The 21,269-nt window shown below is 35.2% G+C and overlaps 1 protein-coding gene across 6 annotated transcripts in view; it reads right to left on the reverse strand.

Annotated features, from left to right (window-relative positions):
- The window catches only part of RIF1 (replication timing regulatory factor 1), a 64,379-nt gene that overhangs the window by 25,638 nt on the left and 17,472 nt on the right, over positions 1 to 21,269 (reverse strand). For 5 of the 6 annotated variants that reach the window (XM_019972844.2, XM_019972838.2, XM_019972832.2 and 2 more), the window contains exons 11-22: positions 19,549 to 19,666; positions 18,634 to 18,804; positions 18,345 to 18,455; positions 17,625 to 17,687; positions 17,277 to 17,377; positions 15,772 to 15,858; positions 14,010 to 14,083; positions 13,639 to 13,819; positions 11,907 to 12,014; positions 11,417 to 11,566; positions 2,392 to 2,491; positions 153 to 417 (exon numbers count right to left, since the gene is read on the reverse strand). In XM_019972844.2, the coding sequence (XP_019828403.2) occupies positions 153 to 417; positions 2,392 to 2,491; positions 11,417 to 11,566; positions 11,907 to 12,014; positions 13,639 to 13,819; positions 14,010 to 14,083; positions 15,772 to 15,858; positions 17,277 to 17,377; positions 17,625 to 17,687; positions 18,345 to 18,455; positions 18,634 to 18,804; positions 19,549 to 19,666 (1,529 nt within the window). The remainder of the gene's footprint in view (positions 1 to 152; positions 418 to 2,391; positions 2,492 to 11,416; positions 11,567 to 11,906; positions 12,015 to 13,638; positions 13,820 to 14,009; positions 14,084 to 15,771; positions 15,859 to 17,276; positions 17,378 to 17,624; positions 17,688 to 18,344; positions 18,456 to 18,633; positions 18,805 to 19,548; positions 19,667 to 21,269) is intronic. The other variant, XM_019972827.2, reaches the window with a different exon arrangement.

Here is a 21,269-nt window from a genome sequence, read left to right on the forward strand (position 1 = left end):
TTTTTAACAAAAGCATAGTTTCATATATTATCCACTCCAGTAAACTTTAAAGATTAAGATCTTTAACAACAAAGCTGATATGACAACAAGTTTGCTACCCATATCTAGTTATATATGTTTAAGTCTAAGAGCTATTAAGGCAAAATACTTACTTTGAGTTTTCATAAAATAATGCCAGAGGTCTTGTTAAAGCTGCAAATATTTTCTGGATCATAGAAGGCAGAGAAATATGTCCAAGTAAATTGGAAAGAATGCTGGTGATTGAGTTGCCAATAGTGAGGAGAGTATCAGAATGTACTTCCTTGAGGCTCAGTGTGTGAAAAGAATAGATCACTCTCACAATAAGTTTAATTAAAGAAGCCAACTTCCCTAAAGGTTCCTTCTTCTTTTTGGACCAATCTGTAGGTCTCTGTGGTGCTAAGATAAAACAGTGACAGCTTTTAGAATTAATGGTAATTAAAGCAAACTAATGTAATTAAATGAAACAATATGATCCACTACTTTGGGAAACAGTGTTTTACGCAAGAAGCATCAATGGATGAGTAACTCATGAATCAAAGTATGCTGAGTAACAAGATATTTATGAAGTCTCAAAGAACTTGCCACAAAACATTAATTTATTAACTGTGTTTCCTAATGAATTTTATAGTACAAAACCGACAGATATGATCTTAATCAAACAGTAAATGTTATCATTATCAATAGTGGGACAAACTGACTTACATGCCTGTTGACATAATGCACTGATAAGAAAACACCGAATTACTTCTGTAGCATCCCCATAAAGAAATAAAATCTCAATCTAATATTGAGGAAATACTGACAAACCCCAATTGAGAGACCTTCAAAATCTAACCTTGCCTTTACTTCACTTCTAATGGTCATGAAAGATAAGACTTGGGAAATATTTTAGATCAAAGACTTGTCTTACAAGTGCTGTGAAATGTTCTAGGAAATAAAAGTAGAAAAGGGGGTGGGGGTGAAAATAAGGCAAAAGCATCAACTGATAACTGAGGAACCCTAGTAAAAAGTAGTATCTGTGTTTAATTTTTGCAATGTTTCTCTAAAACAAATTACAAAGTAAAAATTATCAAAAACTCTCAAAGTGACCCTGATGCATATTTATGAATAATAACAATTTTATTTCAACTATTTGTAAATTTTGTTTGCTCTCAGCTTGTGCTGGCAGTTTTTAGATTTTTTCCCTAGTTTCAATAAATTTCAATAGCCAGGAACACCTCTTGCAAGATAAGGATTGAAAACAAAAAACATTTCTAATTCTGGGTTTATAGATCATGGATAGAAATGATATTCAGTTAATTCTTATTTTTCAGAAGTTAACAAAACATGTAAAACTTTCAACAACGGGATCATCATCTATGCCTTATCAAACTTCAGGGGCTTAAAAAATATATTCTGATATCATTTGCTATATAACCTTTCTATATTTAGAGAATTTTAATTTTCCTGACAAAGAGGTAATTAGATTAGAGGTAATTAGATTAAGTATTGTTCAGTCTGAAAGGGGACTAAGACTAAAGAAAAAAATCTATTTCTGTGGCTTGAGGCTGGGATGCTTTAATTACCAAACAAGTTTCTCTATATTACTGTAAAAATGAAACACCAAAAAACTATCCCCACCCCAAAAAGCCCTGCAAATATTTTATGTTCTAGAAATCTTTACACTAATTCAAAGAAAGATCTTATTAAAGGAAAATTGAGTATGTTCCCACTCTTTAAACAGGAAAAGTAACCTTTAAACAAAATACTTCTTGTAACTAGAAGGTTCTTTTCTATTCAGTATGATAATATATAATCATTGGTAGAAAATATATAATTTCAAAGAACCAATTAGTACATTAACAGCTCATAATATAATTTAGAATTAATCAAGGCATATAGTTATGAAAATAAGATTTAAGATTTCAATTGCTGAATTTTATACAGTAAAAACTGTGTTACACTTTTAGAGTCATTTTACATTTCCTGTAAAACCATAACCAATTAACCACTGCCATGATTTTCTATGCAGTTTAACATCAATTCAATGATCATTTCAGATAAGACTATCAAATAAGAACATTTTAACTAAGTTCAAGCTTTCTGTCCAGATAATCCCTTGTAACCAGAGGGAGTAAGTAAAATCATCTGTATTATTAGGCAATCTCTACATAGGACAAAATTTGTTTCTGCATCATAAAAAGGGGTTATACACTGCAGGGGTGGGTGAGAGAGATACATCGAGAGAGAGAAAGAGAGCAGCATGTGAACTAGCAAAATAACATGGTTATATAACATTAAAAGTAGGTAAAATTAGATGGGAAAGCTATTAGGATATGCCCTGATACAGTTCAGACAGCCTTGCTTATACTGAATGAATAAAATACTTACATTTAGTTTTGGGTTGATATTTAATATTATATGGTGAAAAGTCGATGCAATCAACCATTACAGTAATAATATGAGTGATCCTATCCAAGAACAATAAATTCTGGAAAAGAACAGTTAGGTATTGCATGACAACCTTTTAACTAATGGCATGGTTTATAAAACTTGTAAGCATGAATAAAAAATATAACTTTAACTCCCATGTATGACATATAGTAACACACACCATAGTTTATGCCATTTAAGACACATTAACTGTATGTGTGTGTGTGTTAGTCCTTAGTTGTGTTCAACTCTTTGTGACCCCATGGACTGCAGCCTGCCAGGCTCCTCCACCCACGGAATTCTACAGGCAGGAACACTTGAGTGGGTTGCCATTTCCTTCTCCAATTAACTATATGGTTATGACTATTTCCTAGTTATCTGCTGTGTGCCAAGTATTCAATACTATACCTTTTTTTCCCTCAATACTGAAATGGAAGTGTTCACTAAACCCATAAAAACCAAACATAAAAAAGTTGCTAAGCTCCCTGATATTCTTTCCATCTCCTCCCTCAGATCCAAATGAAACAGAACAAAGGAAATCCCAGTACCACCAGTCAAGAACATCTCAAAACAAAAACAAAACAAAAAAACGCAGTGAGCTTTCATAGAAGAAACTGACTAACAAGACATAGGGAGGGTTCTGAGAAAAAGATCTGATCGTTATTAGAAAAACCATACGGGTAAAAGACTACTGAAATTACAGTTCTATACAATTGCCCTTCCTTTATTCTCCAATACTGTTCACTTCTCCAATTCACTGGACTAATTCACAGGTCTGCCAAAGACAACCTTCCCCAGTGGATGTTAAGAACCAAGAAGGGGAAGGGAGAGCCCTGCTGGCCTGTTAACCTATGAATACCACATGGAAGGTTCAGTCCAAATGACAATCTACACACCCCTACAGAAAAGACATGAAAGATCTAGATGCTTCCATCTTGATCACAATTACAAGGCAAAGCTTCCTTATAACTACAATTTGCTATCAAAGCCAGATAAACAGGAGTTCTCTCCTGGGTTAGGAAACACATTCCAGCTAATAATATTGCTCAACATTAGCCTTTATTGTCAAATATGAAGAAGGTGTGTTAAATATGAACAGAACTAATCAACAAGGAAAGAGGCAATAACAGAAACAGAAGAAAATAAAATACTCTCAAATGTAAGAGGAAATCATATTCACTTAAAAACATTAAATGTAAAATTAAAATTATCAAACACTTCAGCGTTTAAACCGAAAGATGGACACAGAAATATCAAGCTCCCAGAAAGCAGGACCAGAAATAAAGCAAAACACAGAGAGATACAGAGAAAGAAGAGACACAGAGGATGACACCTGAAGACCTCAGCACTTTTTCCTCAGATGAAGGCACAGCTCCTTAAACTGAAAAGATCCACCAAATACTTAACAGAACAATTTTAAAAGATGCCTCAAGACACAACCTTGGTGAGATGTCTAAATTCCAAAGGTAAAAAGAAAATCCTAAACTTAAACTAAAAAACAGGTTGATAATACTAAAATTAGTATCAAATGATGAATTTGCAACAGCAGCAGTAACAAAAATAACAAGTCTTAGATGTGTATTTTGTAGAAAAACTTTACAGAAAAGGGAACAAATGAGCCTATGTTTAACTTCAGAGCTGTGATAAAAAATTTTCTGGAACCTAAAACTTTTAACTAATTGGTTATATATTTGACAAGATGTTATTAGTCACATGTTTATCATTTCTACAATATAAAAATTGGACAATGAGGAACTCCAATCTCACAAATGAAGGTATCTGCAAAAAATCTTAAAACACTAATCTACAATGTTTTAAAAGAATTTCACTGTGACCAAGAAGAGAATCTCAAGGACACAAAACTGTGTTAATATACAGAAATGTATATTGACAAGAGATTTCATATATGCCGGTAGTAACCAAGTATAGGCAGGGAAGAGACCATTTATACTAGATAAAACTAGATAAAACAACTATAAAACCCCCAAATCAAGCAAGCTAGGTTCAGTTTAGAACTAAAAAAAATATTTCTGAACAGAAAAACTCAATGTTATAAAGATAGAAATTATTTTCCAAATTAATCTCTGAATGCAATATAACCAATCATGCCGAGCAAAATCCCAACAGGGTATTTTATAAAATTTAGGAAGATTCTAAATTTCTTCAGAAGAGAACAAACTGTTAAGTCCATCCAAGATAAGAATTTAAAAGCAAAAACCAAGGGTCAAGCTTTTCCCTAAAAATCACAAAAACATTCAACAAGTTCACTGTCTCTGTGGCCGGTAACAGCACACTTTTAAAGCCACTCTGCCAAATACTATGATATCAAAAGCCCATAATCAGAACTGACACATTATAACTATCTCTACTCTTCTCAGCAGGGTAACCACTATCAAGGACTAGAAATCTTTTCAAATAAAAAAAATGGCACACTTCAGAGTAATAAATAAAATAAATTTCAAATGGAAAGAACACTGTATTCACATATATATGTGCATATAAATATGTAACTTATTGGTTTATTCTAGAATGATACATATCAAACTGCTGACACCAGTTATTCTTTTTATAGAGTAAGGGAAAGGTGTGAATAGGAACCTACATTTTTAAGACCACAAACTTTCAAAGGACAGACTTTAAAAAGCTAATAGGTATATTAAAGACCTAAATGAAAGACCAATTATAAAGATCAGCCCTGGGATTTCTTTGGAAGCAATGATGCTAAAGCTGAAACTCCAGTACTTTGGCCACCTCATGTGAAGAGTTGACTCATTGGAAAAGACTCTGATGCCGGGAGGGATGGGGGTAGGAGGAGAAGGGGACGACAGAGGATGAGATGGCTGGATGGCATCACCGACTCAATGGACGTGAGTCTGAGTGAACTCTGGGAGTTGGTGATGGACAGGGAGGCCTGGCGTGCTGCGATTCACGGGGTCGCAACGAGTCGGACACGACTGAGCGACTGAACTGAACTGAACTGAGATGTAAGAGCAGAAACTATAAAACTCATAGAGGAAAACATAGGCAGAACACTGTAAGACAAATAAATCACAGAAAGATCCTCTATGACCCACCTCCCAAAGTAATGGAAATAAAAACAAACAAGTGAGACGTAATTAAACTTAAAAGCTTTTGCACAGCAAAGGAAGCTATAAACAAGATGAAAAGACAACACTCAGAATGGGTGAAAACAATAGCAAATGAAACAACTGACAAAGAATTTCCAAAGTATACAACCAGCTCATACAACTCAACACCAGAAAAACCCAATTAAAAAGTGGGAAAAAGACCTAAACAGACATTTCTCCAAAGAAAACATATGGATGGCTAATAAACACATGAAAAGATCCTCAACACTGCTCATTATTAGAGAAATGAAAATCAAAACTACAATGAGGTATCACCTCACATGAGTCAGAATGGCCAGCACCAAAAACTCTACAAACAATAAATGCTGGAGAGGGTGTAGTGAAAAGGGAAGCTTCTTAAACTGTTGGCGGGAATGTAAATTGATATAGTCACTATGTGACTTGTTTTTAAGATACAAGTTTTTTAAGGAGACTCCTTAAAAAACTAGGAATAAAACTATCATTATGACCCAGCAAACCCACTACTAGTCATATATCCTGAGGAAACCAAAACTAAAAAAGTCACATCTACCCCAGTGTTGTGAGAATTGGACCATAAAGCAAGTTGAGCGCCATAGAATTGACACTTTTGAACTGTGGTGTTGGAGAAGACTCTTGAGAATCCCTTGGACTGCAAGGAGATCCAACCAGTCCATCCAAAAGGAAATCAGGCCTGAATATTCATTGGAAGGACTGATGCTGAAGCTGAAACTCCAATACTTGGCCACCTAATGCAAAGAACTGACTCATCTGAAAAGACCCTGATGCTGGGAAAGATTGAAGGCAGGAGGAGAAGGGGATGACAGAGGATGAGATGGTTGGATGGCATCACCAACTCAATGGACATGAGTTTGAGTAAACTCCAGGAGTTGGTGATGAACAGGGTGCAGTGTGCTGCAGTCCATGGGGTCGCAAAGAGTCAGACACGACTGAGACACTGAACTGAACCCCAATGTTTACTGTAGCACTATTTACATTAGCTAGTACAAAGAAGCAAACTAGATGTCCATAGACAGATGAATGGATAAAGAAGCTGTGATACATACATCTTCTCACTGCACATGGAACATCCTCCAGGACAGGCCACATCCTGGACCACAAATCAAGCCCTGGTAAATTTCTAAAAAGTGAATAATTTCAAGCATTTTTTCTGATCACAATGCTGTAAGATTAGACTATCAACTACCAGGAAAAAAATGTAAAAAACACAAACATGGGGGCTAAATAACACACTTAATAAGGATCACTAAGGAAATCAAAACAGGCATAGAAACAAATGATAATGAAAACACAACAACCCCAAACCTATGTGATTCAGTTAAAGTGCTAAGCGGGAAGTTCATAGCAATACAAAGGCTACCTCAGGAAACCAGAGAAATATCAAATCAACAACTTAACCTTACACTAAAAGCAACTAGAAAAAGAACAACAACAACAACAACAACAACAACAAAACCCAGCTAGTAGAAGGAAAGAAATCATAAAATTCAGAGCAGAAATAAATGGGGGGAAAAAAAAAAAAGGAGACTATAGCAAAGATCAATAAAACTAAAAGCTGGTTCTTTGAGAAAATAAAATAGATAAGCCATTAGCCATACTCATCAAGACAAAAAGGAAAAAATCTCAAATCAATAAAATTAGAAATGAAAATGGAGAAATCACAACACAGAAATACAAAGGAACCTAAGACACTACTATGAGCAACTATATGCCCATAAAATGCACAACATGGAAGAAATGGACAAATTCTTAGAAAAGTATAACCTTCCAAAACTGAACCAGGAACAAATATAAAATTTAAACAAATCACAAGCACAGAAATCGAAACCGTATCTTCCAACAAACAAAAGCCCAGGATCAGATGGCTTCACAGGTTAATTCTACCAAAAATTTAGAGAAGAGCTAACACCTATCCTACTCAAACTATTCCAGAAAATTGCAGAGGAAGGAAAACGCCCAAACTCATTCTATGAGGCCACCATCACCCTGATACCAAATAAAAGATGCCACACAAAAAAGAGAAAACTACAGGCTGGTATCACTGATAAACATAGATGCAAAAATCAACAAAATTCGAGCAAACAGAATCCAACAACATATTAAAAGGATCATACATCATGACCAAGCAGGCTTTATTCCAGAGATACAAGGATTCTTCAATATGTGCAAAATCAATGTGATACACCATATTAATAAATTGAAAGATAAAAACCAAGTGATTATTTCTATAGATGCAGAGAAAGCCTTTGAAAAAATTCAAACCCATTTATGATAAAAACTCTCTAGAAAACAGGCACAGAAGGAACACATCTCAACATAATAAAAGCCAGATATGACAAACCCACAGCAAGCATTATCCTCAATGGTGAAAAAAAGGAAAGCTTTTACTCTAAAATCAGGAACAAGACAAGGGTGCCCACTCTCACCACTACTGTTCAACAGTTTTGGAAGTCCTAGCCACAGCAATCAGAGAAGAAATAAAAGGAATTCAGATTGTAAAAGTAGTAGTAAAACTATTTGCAGATGACATGATCCTCTACATAGAAAACCCTAAAGATGCCACCAGAAAATTACTAGAGCTAATCCACAAATACAGTAAAGTCACAGGATATAAAATTAATACATAGAAATCCCTTGCATCCCTATATGCTTACAATGAAAAATCAGAAAAAGACATTAAGGAAACAACACCACTCACCACTGCAACAGAAAGAATAAAATACTTAGGAATACATTAACTTAAAGAAACAAAAAACCTGTATACAGAAAACTACAAAACACTGATGAAAGAAATCAAAGATGACACAAACAGATGGAGAAATATACCATGTTCTTAGATTGGAAGAATCAATATAGTGAAAATGAATATACTACCCAAAGCAATCTATAGATTAAATTCAATTTTTTTTTTTAAACAAAAAAAGTTCACAATTTATATGGAGACACAAAAGACCCTGAATATCCAAAGCAATCCTCTAGGAAGAAGAATGGAGCTGGAGGAATCAACCTTCCTGACTTCAGACTACACTACAAAGCTACAGTATAGTACTGGCACAAAGACAGAAATATACATCAATGGAACAAAACAAAGTCTGGAGATAAACCGATACACCTATGGACACCATACCTTTGACAAAAGTGAAGTTGCTCAGTCATGTCCGACTCTTTGCGACTCCATGGACTGTAGCCTACCAGGCTCTGAGGAGCCTCTCAGTCCATGGAATTCTCCAGGCAAGAGTACTGGAGTGGGTTGTCATTTCCTTCTCCAGGGGATCTTCCCAACCCAGGGATTGAACTTGGGTCTCCCACACTGCAGGCAGACGCTTTACCGTCTGAGCCACCAGGGAAGCCTTTGACAAAGGAGGCAAAAGTGTACAATGGAGAAAAGACAATCTCTTCAACAAGTGGTGCTGGGAAAACTGATCAATTGCATGTAGAAGAATGACACTAGAACATTTTCTAATACCACACAAAAATAAATTCAAAATGTATTAAACACCTAAATGTAACACCAGAAACTCGAAAACTCTTAGAGGAAAACAAAGGCAGAACACTTGATGACATAAATCATAGCAAGATCTTCTATGACCCACCTCCCAGAGAAACAGAAATAAAAACAAAAATAAACAAATGGGACCTAATTAAACTTAAAAGCTTTTGCAGGAAAACTGTAAGCAAGGTGAAAAGACAGTCCTCAGAATGGGAGAAAATAACAGCATATACAACTGGCAAATAATTAATCTCCAAAATACACAAGCAGCCCAATACCAAAAAAAAGAACCCAATCAGAAAGTGGGCAAAAGACCTAAACAGACATTTTTTCAAAGAAGACATACAGATGGCTAATAAATACATGAAAGATGCTCAACATCACTCATTATTAGAGAAATGCAAATCAAAACCACCATGAGACATCATTGTACACAGATCAGAACTGCCATCATCAGAAAGTCTACAAACAATAAATGCTGGAGAGGGTTTGGAGAAGAGGAAACCCTCTTACACTATTGGTGCAAATGCAAACCGGTACAGCCACTGTGGAGAATAGTGTGGAGATTCCTCAAAAATCTGGGAACAGAACTGCTGCACGACCCAGCAATGCTACTGCTGGGCATATATTCTGAGGAAATCAGAATTGAAAGAGCAACCTAGAGTCCTTTGGCAGATGCATGGATAAGAAAGTTGTGGTATACAGACACAATGGAGTATTACTCAATTATAAAAAGGAACGCATATGAGTCTGTTCTAATGAGGATGACGAACCTGGAGCCTACTATACAAAGTGAAGTCAGAAACAGCAAGAAAAATATTCTATATTAACACATATATATGAAATTTAGAAAGACAGTGTCGACAATTCTACTTTCATGGCAGCAAAGACAACACAGATGTAAAGAAGAGACTTTTGGACTCAGCAGAAGGCAATGACTGGATGATCTGAGAGAGTAACATTGAAATATATACACTACCATATGCAAAACAGATGACCCATGTGAGTTTGATGCATGAAGCAGGGCACCCAAAGCTGGTGCTCTGGGACAACCTAGAGGGACAGGGTGGGGAGGGAGGTGGGGGCGGGTTCAGGATGGGGGGGTGGGCCACGTGTATGGCCAATTACTGTTCATGTATGGCAAAAACCATTGCAATATTATAATTATCTTCCAAGTAAAAAAAAAAAAGAAAACTAGTTATAAAACTACCATATGACCCAGCAATCCCATTACTAGGCATATATCCTGAGGAAACCAAAACTCAAAAAGACACATCATTGCAGCACTATTTACAATAGCTAGGAAACAGAAGCAAACTAGATGTCCATAGACAAATGAATGGATAAAGAAGCTGTGGTACATATATACAATGGAATACTACTCAGCCATAAAAAGGAACATATTTGAGTCAGTTCTAATGTGGTGGATGAACCTAGAGCCTATTATACAGAGTGAAGTACGTTAGAAACAGAAAACCAAATATCATACATTAGTGCATATATATGGAATCTAGAAGATGGTACTGATGAAGCTATTTGCAGGGCAGTAATGGAGATGCAGATGTAGAGAACAGATTTATGGACAAGGGTGTGGGGAAGGAGAATGTGGGATGAACAGAGAGAGTAACATGAAAACATATATTGTGCTAAGTCGCTTTAGTTGTGTGCAACTCTTTACAACCCTATGAACAGTCTGGGCCCGCCAGACTCTGTCCATGGGATTTTTCAGGCAAGAATACTGGAGTGGGTTGCCATGTCCTCCTCCCAGGGATCTTCCTGACCCAGGAATCAAACCACATTTCTTACATTACATGCACTAGCAGGCAGGTTCCCTGGGAAGCCCAACATATACACTATCATATGTAAATTAGATAGCAGTGGGAATTTGCTGAATGACTCAGGAAACTCAAACCAGGGCTCAGTAACAACTGAAGATGCATGGGAGGCGGAAGGAGGTTCAAGAGGGAAGAGACCTATGTATACCTATGGCTGATTCATGTTGAATGTGGCAGAAACCAAAACTGTATTGTAGAGCAATTATCTTTTAATTAAAAGATTTAAACAAAAAAGCTAACAGGTATGAAAAAACAAGATATAGGATGGCAAAGTCCTTGTACTGTTCATCTAGAATGGCAAAGGCACACCAGAGTAGTAAAAGCACATCACCATCAAGTGGTCCTGATACATGGACCTTAGAGTCCAATGACACAAAATTGTCTCGCAAAGCTGTTACCTGTTTTATACCTTAACTTCATTACTTATAAACTAAAAGCATTAGTTAATGATAGTTCATAAACATTATCTCTATTTACTTGAAAAGAATTTACTTTAAATACAAAAAAGGTCGGTATCAGAATAAACTCACTGAAAGGCCTTCATCTTCCAAACTGGACATTATCTTGGAACAAAATTCCTCACAGCATAAATTCTCTTCCGCAGTTGCCACCAAAGCTGCACAGCGAGCAAATGCTCTATATAATTCTGACCAAGTTTTAAGTAAGGTCTTCATGGTGACCTAACAATAATAAAAAAAAACTTAGAAAATGTGTACCTATATATCAAATAACTTAATAGAATACATCTTTAACATTTTAAAAACACAGTAACACTTAAGGTGTCAGAAGAGACTAGCACAGGGTAATAAGTCTGCCCACATTCCCAGAGCTCTAACCGAAAAACTGTAGTAATACCACAATACCAGCAATTAACAAAGGTGAAGAGGAACTTCACTCTCTTCACCACTTTCCTTTCTCCTAAGCTGATTATAAGTCATAAGAAAGTCTTATAGAAGTTCATTACAAAGAGTAACATAATATTTAAAAACCGCAAATTCCTCAAGTAAAAATTTGCCTTACCACTGGAATTTTTTGTGCTGGAAAAATATGGTTTATTGGCAAAATCAGTGCACCATAGATAGCACTGAAATTATGTTCTAAGGCATCCCCTTGATTCACTTCATTGGTCTGAAAAAAGAAAATGAAGTTAGACAAATCACCATCTAATTCTAGTCCTAAATAGTGACATCTTATCACAGGTAGTAAGAATCATGTTCCCCAACGTCGAGATGTTAAAACAGATGGTGAACTCCTAACCTCTGTAGTCTTTGAAATTAGGGTCCTTGCAGGTGTAATCATGCAATAAAGAAGTCATGCTGACTTAAGGCACGCTCTAATCCAATAACTGGTGTCCTTATAAAAGAGGAAGTTTAATAGAAGATACTTGGAAGAACGCCATGTGAAGATAGGCTGAGATTGGAGTGGTGGATTCACAATATCAACAATTGCTGGACGCTAAGAGAAGCATGGAACACACTCTCTTTTACAGCTCCAGAAGAAACCAAATCTGCCAACATCTTACTATTGAAATTCCGGCCCCAAGAGCTTTAAAAAATAAGTTCCTGTTGATTTAAGCCACCAGTTTGTGGTAGTCTCTCAAGCAACCCTGGGAAACAATATACTGTGTTTTAAGTCCTAAAAAAGAATCCCAGAGGTGATTCCACAAACTTTTACTATACGCAGAAGGTAAGACTCAAGCAAGGACTTATAAAAATGGCCTCTGCTGCTGCTGCTAAGTCGCTTCAGTTGTGTTTGACTCTGTGCGACCCCATAGACAGCAGCCCACCAGGTTCCCCCGTCCCTGGAATTCTCCAGGCAAGAACCCTGGAGTGGGTTGCCATTTCCTTCTCCAATGTATGCAAGTGAAAAGTGAAAGTGAAGTCACTCAATCGTGTAGGACTCTTCGCGACCCCATGGACTGCAGCCTACCAGGCTCCTCCGCCCATGGGATTTTCCAGGCAACAGTACTGGAGTGGGCTGCCATTGCCTTCTCCAAAAATGGCCTCTAGCAGACCTCAAACTGTAGGAAACCATTTAGGAAAATAAATCTTGTTCTTCCAAAGGAATATGTTTAATGGAGTGTTGGCTCAAGTAGCTAAAATAAGGGCTACTGTATAATCACATAATTCTTCAGAGTCTTCACTCCATTTGTAAGTAATAATTCCATTAAAGATTGATAAAGCTGCTAATGAACTATTAACAGTGACAGAACTTGAGCTCCATACCTTGCCAATATTATCACTTTTTAAAGTATTTAAATGTAAAGGTCAGTCAACTCAAGAATTAAAGGTTTAGGAACTACTATATGGCTTTGAGGTGTTCACCAACATGATTTGCCATAGAAATCTAAGAATATATAGTTTAGTCAAGACATTCATATTATTCCCCACAGCACAAATGCATATGAAAATGCATTCATATTATTCCCCACAGCACAAATGCACAAGAATCCAAGATATAAACAGGGAAATCCATATCTATCATGTGAGCCTTCTGGCTTTCTAATCGTAAGAGAAAATGGACTATTTAGTCCCCACTAAGTTACACTTTTTTGAATAAGGCAGAAACACAATGAAAAGAAATCAAGTAATTTAAAGAACAGAAAATTAACCAATCCCACAGATAAAATATGTAATATCTTCCATTCAAATACAAATTTCTATTCATATACTCATGTGCTATATAACAAAGAAAGAAAAAAAAGACAAGGTACTAAACTTGAGAGAAAACATGCAGCTGACTTATATCATACCTGATTAATCAATTCTGTTAATGGGGTGACTATAATACTCCACATTCTCCAAAGATGCTCCTTGTTATCCAACTGCTTTGCATTTTGATTGACAACATTTAAGACAGAGTCACTGAAAGCGAGTGGTGAAGTTGGACCCGAAAGAACACAGCCCACAAGTGTTTCCAGGTTGAGAAAAAACCTGATGGAAAAAAATTTTTGAACTATGCATTAACTGTTCTTTTTGTAAAAATAAATTACATTATAGCAAAGTTACCCCAAAAATGAATCTCAACTTTTTTAATTTTTAAAAAAATTTATAATAGTCTAACTCAAAAGAATATCATTCAACAAACTTTCCAAAATAAACAAAATAGTTTGTTTAAAATTACCTTTCGTCTTCCACACCACATTCCAATAGATTATTATTGAAAGTTAACTGAATTAAGAACAAAGCAGGGGTTCCCTGAAGAAAGATGGGAGATGGCAATCAATTTTCTTGTTACCAACAGTACACTCTTCTTGTTACACTTGTTTTCTACAATTATTTGAAATATGACCCTTTTAAGTTTGAGGACTTTTGAAATTACTTAGGATACAACAAAAATGATAGCAAATGTACTTCCATAAACTACACACAAAAATCAAGTTCTTTATTTTAATTATAGCTGTTCCATCTAGTCAAGCAATTGAAGAATATTAAGAGATTCCAGATATAAACACTGACTTAAAACTTGCTGGATCAACAATACCTACCATCCAGCAGATATTAAATATATTTCACTATAACTAAGCCAGTGTTACAAAGCTTCCAAAACTTGTAACAGTAACCAAAACTACATTTACATAAAAGCAAAGAGAAACCTTTTATTCTAGAAGCCTTTAATCCAGGAAAATAGTTCCATCAATATGCCATTAGTTAATGCCTCACAAGCACACTTGATTGTATTGTGCTTTGCAAATACGGCATATTTTACATATTGAAGATTTGTGGCAACCCTGTTTTAAACAAGTCTACTGGAACCCTTTTTCTAAATGGTATTTGTTTACTTTGTCACATTTTGGGTAATTTTCACGATTTTTAGTATGTGTCCTGACTGCTCGATGGACCAGCTATTATTTTGTCTCCTTCCCTCTCCTCTGGCCTCCGCATTCCCTGAGACACAATATTAAATTTAGGCTAATTAACAATGCTCAAGTGGCCTCTAAACATTGAAGTGAAAGGAGCTGCACATATCTCACTTTCAACCAAAAGCTAGAAATGATTAAACTTAATAGTGAAGGCATGCTTAAAGTCAAGACCAGGGGAAGTAATTACAGATGTGGTAGAAATAGCAAAGAACTAGAATTAGGAGTGGAGCCTGAAAACGTGATTGAATTGTTGCAATTTTAAGATAAAATGTAAACAGATGTGGAATTGCTCCTTATGGATGAGGAAAGAAAATGGTTTCTTAAGACGGAATCTACTCCTCGTGAAGATGTTGTAAAGACTGCTGAAATGACAAGATAAACTTAACTGAAAAAGCAGCATCAATATTTGACAGAACTAGCTCCAATTCTGAAAGAAGTTCTACTGTGGGTAAAACACTATCCAACAGCATTATATGCTACAGATAAATCATTTATGAAAGAATCAATCACAGAAAACATCACTGTTGTCTTAAGAAATTGCCATGGCCACCCCAACCTTCAGCAACCATCATTCTGATCAGTCAGCAGCCATCAATACAGAGGAGAAACCCCCAAGCAGTAAAAGATTATGACTCACTGAAGACTCAAATGATTAAGCAACAATTTTAGCCATCAAGTACTTTTAAATTAAGGTATGTACATTGTTTTTTTAAGCCATAATGCTATTTACTTACACTCAGTAGACTATAATATAGTGTAAACATAACTTTTACATACCCTGGGTAACCAAAAATTTCATGTGACTTGCTTTATTCTGATACTCACTTTCTTAGCAGTGGTCTGGAACTGAACTTGTAATTATTTCTGAGCCACACCTATACTTTGTCTATGATTTTTTTCCTTTAGTATAATCAGTATATTCAAATTCAATTCTTTTCGAATTTTGCAATCTAAGTTTCTCTAACTTAAAAAAACATGGATTTTTAGCTAATTTAATCATATCATTACATCTAAGATACTTGCATTAAGAATATCCATATTAGCAACCTGATATGCTGGAGAACCTAATACTTTCTGAGGAAGTCCTTTAATTGTAATTTCCATGAGAACCTAAGAAAGACAAAAGGTTTTACTGTACATTAGTCATTAGTATTCAATATAGTTTTAACAATTTATTATAAGTAATGTTCAGTCATTAATGTAAACACATTCTTATTAGCTTAAAACATTCAAGTACAGAAACACAAAACATAAAAAAAAAAAGGTCCTTCCTTATTTCCAGGAATAATCAATGCTGTCAGTCTGGAGTTTTTTTAGACCTAACTTTCCATATAAAGTACACAGAGAACATAACTTCCTGAGCTGGCTGTCATGTATCTATTCTTTTATGACATTATTGATATTATACTATGAGATACTTTGAACTTTCTTCACCTGACTGTGAAACAGTTTTCAGTCTACAGACATATTCTTAACTGATAAATGAATATGCATAGCTTATTCAAACTTTTTAAAAACTAATGGCCCTAGAGGCTATTTTTTATACTACAAAAAGAAATTCTGCAATCAATTACATACTCACTAGTGCCAGAAGCCAATATTCAAAGGACTTCTAACTAAAAGCTGGATCTAAGACACATCTCTCAAATGTGACAGAGCCTATCAAACTGCCATCCAAATGTATTAATACACAAGTATTAACCTGAAGTATATAACAGTGACATGACAAAAATTAGTGAAAATGGTTTCATATACTCTCATTTTGAATAGAAACTAATGATAATTATGCATTCGTACACACATTTATTTTGTTCCAGCCCACAGTGCTCTGCATTTATCAACTCATTTAATTATAAACTACTACTACATCTCTTCTTTACAGAGAGGCAAGGAAATAGATAAAGTATCCAAGTTCATTCAGTCAGTAGTCAGGCTGAGGTTCAACCTCATACTAGAGCCTGGCTATTAACCACTATCCTCTACTGTCACAGCAGGTATCACTGTCATGCACATAAAGGAAACAGACTCAAAGTTTATGTAAGGGTATGATTTGTTCCATCTGCAGATTATTTTGGGAAACTCACTATTACAAAAAGTATTCCCAATTTGCTTTCTTTTCTCTACTATATCGGTCACAGTTAAAATGCAAAAGCTCTACAAGATTATTACTAGGTATTTTTTCAAATGTACAAAGTAACAATTAGTGGAGCCCAGCAATCTTGTTATAAAATTAGTGTTCATCTGAGTTTCTTCAGTTCAAGTTTCACACTTATCTCATTTTCTCTGTACAGCCTATGCTTTTTCTCATCATATTGGAAGATGTGAGAGCTGCCATTGTCTTCATTTACTTTATTAAGGTTTCAAATGACTGCAAAACCAATGGGACAGCATTTATTTCAGTGCTAAATTGCTGATAAATACTTGATATACAATGTCTTCCCAAATCTTGATCTGTGCTAGTACCTTCAAAATAAAATTCAATTTCAGAGTATGGTTTTAAAATTCCAGCATACAGGTATTGTACTTACCAGTGTTTTCAATACAGGAAATACTTCTGAATTCACTATGCTTTCCAAAGATTTTAATAAGAGAGTCAAAACTTCAGAACCTGGTCTCTCTTTTTTGTTACCTATTCAAAAGCACAAGAAGGGTTATAGTTCTAAAGATGTATCTTTAGGAGTGAAAATACAGTCAATTCAGGAGTAAAAATATATACTCAGAGAGCTATTAAAAAGTAATTTTTAAAAAATAAAGTAATTTGATTAAATAGAAGTCTAGAAGATACAATACTTTAAGTGATTTCAAAATAAATTTTATATATGAAAGCCAAAAAATTCACTGGCTGCTATAAAAGTCTTAATCATTACAGTGCTTACCTGATTCAATAACTGACTTCACCAAGCTAATTAACTCCTTCCAAATAGCATTAATAACTACATCTGCCAAACAAAATAAAAGGTATTTTAGAGTGAAGTATATATAACTACAAAGGCTCCCCCTTTTATGCTTATACTACCGAAATAAACTGAGCAATACTTTGAAATACAATTCTCCTTGTAATAGTCAACCTTTTAACTCAGTTTATAATATACTATCACCTCATTTCTGTTTAGAGAAATATGTTTTCAAATGGACTAACACACTCTGGATAATTTTTTCTATCAATCATATTTTCTGTTATTGAACACTTTTTATTTTTGATACAAGGAAAAACCAAGATTCAGAAGGATATCTGAAAGCCACTAGAAAAAAATCTTCCAGCAAGTTAAATAGCAAACTATCTTATTTTTGAAATGTGTCATTATTTGATAGGCTTTAGAACACAGGAGGTTTAGGTATAGATACTAAAATCACAAAGCCCAGGTTTGAATCATAGCTCTATCACTTCGTAACCAGGCATAAGTTAGTTACTTCTCTGTACAACACAATCCCTTATCTGCAAAATGGGCTAATACACAATAAGGTTACTATTAGGATTAAATGAATTACATATAAAGCTCTTGCAGAACAATCTAGAAGCAAGTGGCACCATATAAATATTTATTTTATTTTTAAACACAAGTTTAAGCAATAAAAATCTTCTCTTAAATATTCACCAGAAGCATCTTTTCCAACTGCAACAAAGCTATCATGAACAGCAGTGATAAGTGTATTTGAGTGTTTGGAGAAAAAAGAAGAGCTGCTGATTAATGGATGTTCAAGTGGTTCTAAAAGAGAAAAAAAAAGACAGTTATTCAAAACCAAAGCTTTATGAAATAAATTTCCCAATATAAAATGTTAGGTGGTCTGCTATGTTTTCTATTAAAAGACATAAAATTTCTTCACCCCAATTACAGTGTTCTGAATTGTTTTAATAATTGAAATTATTTTTTAAAAATTAAATACCTAGGCTCAGTATAAGTTTGTTTTGCTTAGCAAAACTCACGACTTCTGGACCCAACAAAAAATGAAGCAACATTTCAAGCCCCAAAAGTTGTATAGAGGGGATTGTGGCCATTCCAAAATTTGAATTCAAGTTCATCCGAGGGGTTACAGGAGTTCCATATGGAGAAGCACCTTCAAAAAACAAAACAGCTAAGTTATGCATGATTAGTTACTCAAATATATTTTACTTCATTTCAATGCAATGTACCTTTAAGATTAAATAATGTGTTTCTCAAATAAAAGTTGAAGAGTTTTTGTTTAAAGCCCATAACAGAGTTCCTAATACTAATCTTACTAAGGACTTCCCCAGTGGTCCAACTGATTAGACTCTGCACCCCAGCAGAGTGCAGGTTCGATCCCCGGTCGAGGAAGTCACAGCCCCAAAACAAAACTAAACATACCAGGTTAAGAAGAACAAGATTAAGAGTCCTACACACACAAAAGATGAGTGTCATACACCATTTAAATGAAAATAAATCTCAGGCATTTACCTATACCCTTAAAATATTAACATGCAGGCATTTCTAAAAATATAAAATTTGACTTAGAACAGACCTGCTACTTTTAATAATAACTCCTAAGATTCTAAAAACAAACCTAAGGATCTAATGCACTTTACATAATGTCATGGAAAAAAGTTGTCTTATCCAACTATAATAATGCAATGACAGCAGGAGACAGTAATTGGATTCTTCACCACCTGAGTCACCAGGGAAGTCCTAATTCATACAGAAAACAAAACAATTTTGTGATATGGGAACCAAAATTATGTGACTAATTTTATGTAAATTACATGGAACAAAAACTTGATTCAAAGTCTTTTAAAAAAAAATACAGAAAAAAACAAAAACAAAAACAAGTAGATCTACCTCTTACCTTTGTGTACTGGGGTCATAGGGCTTAAACCTGGAGTAGTAGCTACACGAGATGAACTCCCTTGAGGTGAAGCATTAGAATCAATGCTTATTGTGCTCTGAATCAGAGGCACACAAACCTATTGGGATTAAGTAAAAAAGAGACAGGGAACTGTATCTGTAAACTGCATAAATGTCATTTTTTAAAAAGTCTTACAAAATACAGTTAAATTTCCTTAAGAAGCAGTATCAATTGTCTTAGTATGTTGAAATTTTATCAGCCTTGATACACAAGGTAGAAACTGAAATCTGGAAAAGTGAAAAATCATATTACAATCATATTTGCCCTAAATATATATTATTTATAAATTTCAGTACTACATTCCAGATGGAAAATTATACACGTAAAGAGCTTTTACAAAATAACATATACATGAGTTTTAATGTTACTGGCAGATAGACCATTTTAAGCTTTTTAAAAAAACACCTTAAAAAATATGAACTAAGACAACTTCAAGCTCATTTCTAAGATTATTCCAAGACCTGTCAAATCTAGCCAGTAAGCAGATTATGCCAAGGAATGGATGGGACAATTGGGTAAGATTAGCCTACAAGGAGGACATCCCACGTGGTGCAGTGGTAAAGAATCCTCCTGGCAATGAAGGAGAAGCAAGAGATGGGGGTTCAATCCCGTGGTCAGGAAGATCCCCTGGAAAAGGAAATGGCAACCCATGGAAAGAGCCTGGTGGGTTACAGTCCACGGGGTCAAAGAGTCATACATGACTGAGCACACATAGCCAACTAGGAACTAATAATGGTAGAATTTGGAAAAATTATGATCCCAATCACATGCTAACAATCAATGTCCAATTTTAATTAGTTAATGCTTTAAGCTGAAACTCTAATACTTTGGCCACCTGATGTGAAGAACTGACTCATTTGAAAAGACCCTGATGCCCAGAAAGATTGAGGGCAGGAAGAGAAGGGGATGATGGAGGATGAGATGGTTGGAGAGCATCACTGACTCAATGGACATGGGTTTGGGTGGACTCCAGGAGTTGGTGATGGACAGGCAGGCCTGGTGTGCTACAATTCATGGGGTCGCAAAGGGTTGGACACGACTGAGTGACTGAACTGACCATGCTTTAACAAATTTAAAAACTTCAATATAGTAAGCAATTAAGCATTTAAAAAGAACTTGCTAAAAAAAAACCCAAGTATACTTGAGGAAGAAATGATAAACGAATTCAGCAAGGTATGCACAATACCAGGTTAACACACAGAAATCTGCTGCACTTCTCTTCAGTAGTATCATCAGAAATGGAAAGTAAAAAATCCCTTTTAAAATCACATAAAAAAATACCTAGGAATACTCTTGATCAAGGAGGTAAAATTCTTTTATTCTGAGAACTACAAAACATTAATAAAGGAAACTGAAGATGATTTAAAGAAACGGGAAGGTCTGTGCACAATTACTGAGCCTGTGCTCTAGAGCTCAAGTGCTCCAACTAACGAGTCCCACGCCAGGGTCTGTGCTCTGCAACAGAAGCCACCACAATGAGAAGCCCGTGCACCGCAACGGAGAGTACCCACCACTCCTCAAAACTAGAGAAAGCCTGAGCAAAGTAATGAAGAACCAATACAGTCAAAAATAATTAAAAATTATAAAGACAAAAAAAAAAAAAAGAAATGAGAAGATATCCCGTGCTCTTGCACTGAAAGAATATTGCTAAAATAGCCATA

This window comes from Bos indicus, chromosome 2, assembly GCF_029378745.1.
Source record: "Bos indicus isolate NIAB-ARS_2022 breed Sahiwal x Tharparkar chromosome 2, NIAB-ARS_B.indTharparkar_mat_pri_1.0, whole genome shotgun sequence".
Lineage (NCBI taxonomy): Eukaryota > Metazoa > Chordata > Mammalia > Artiodactyla > Bovidae > Bos > Bos indicus.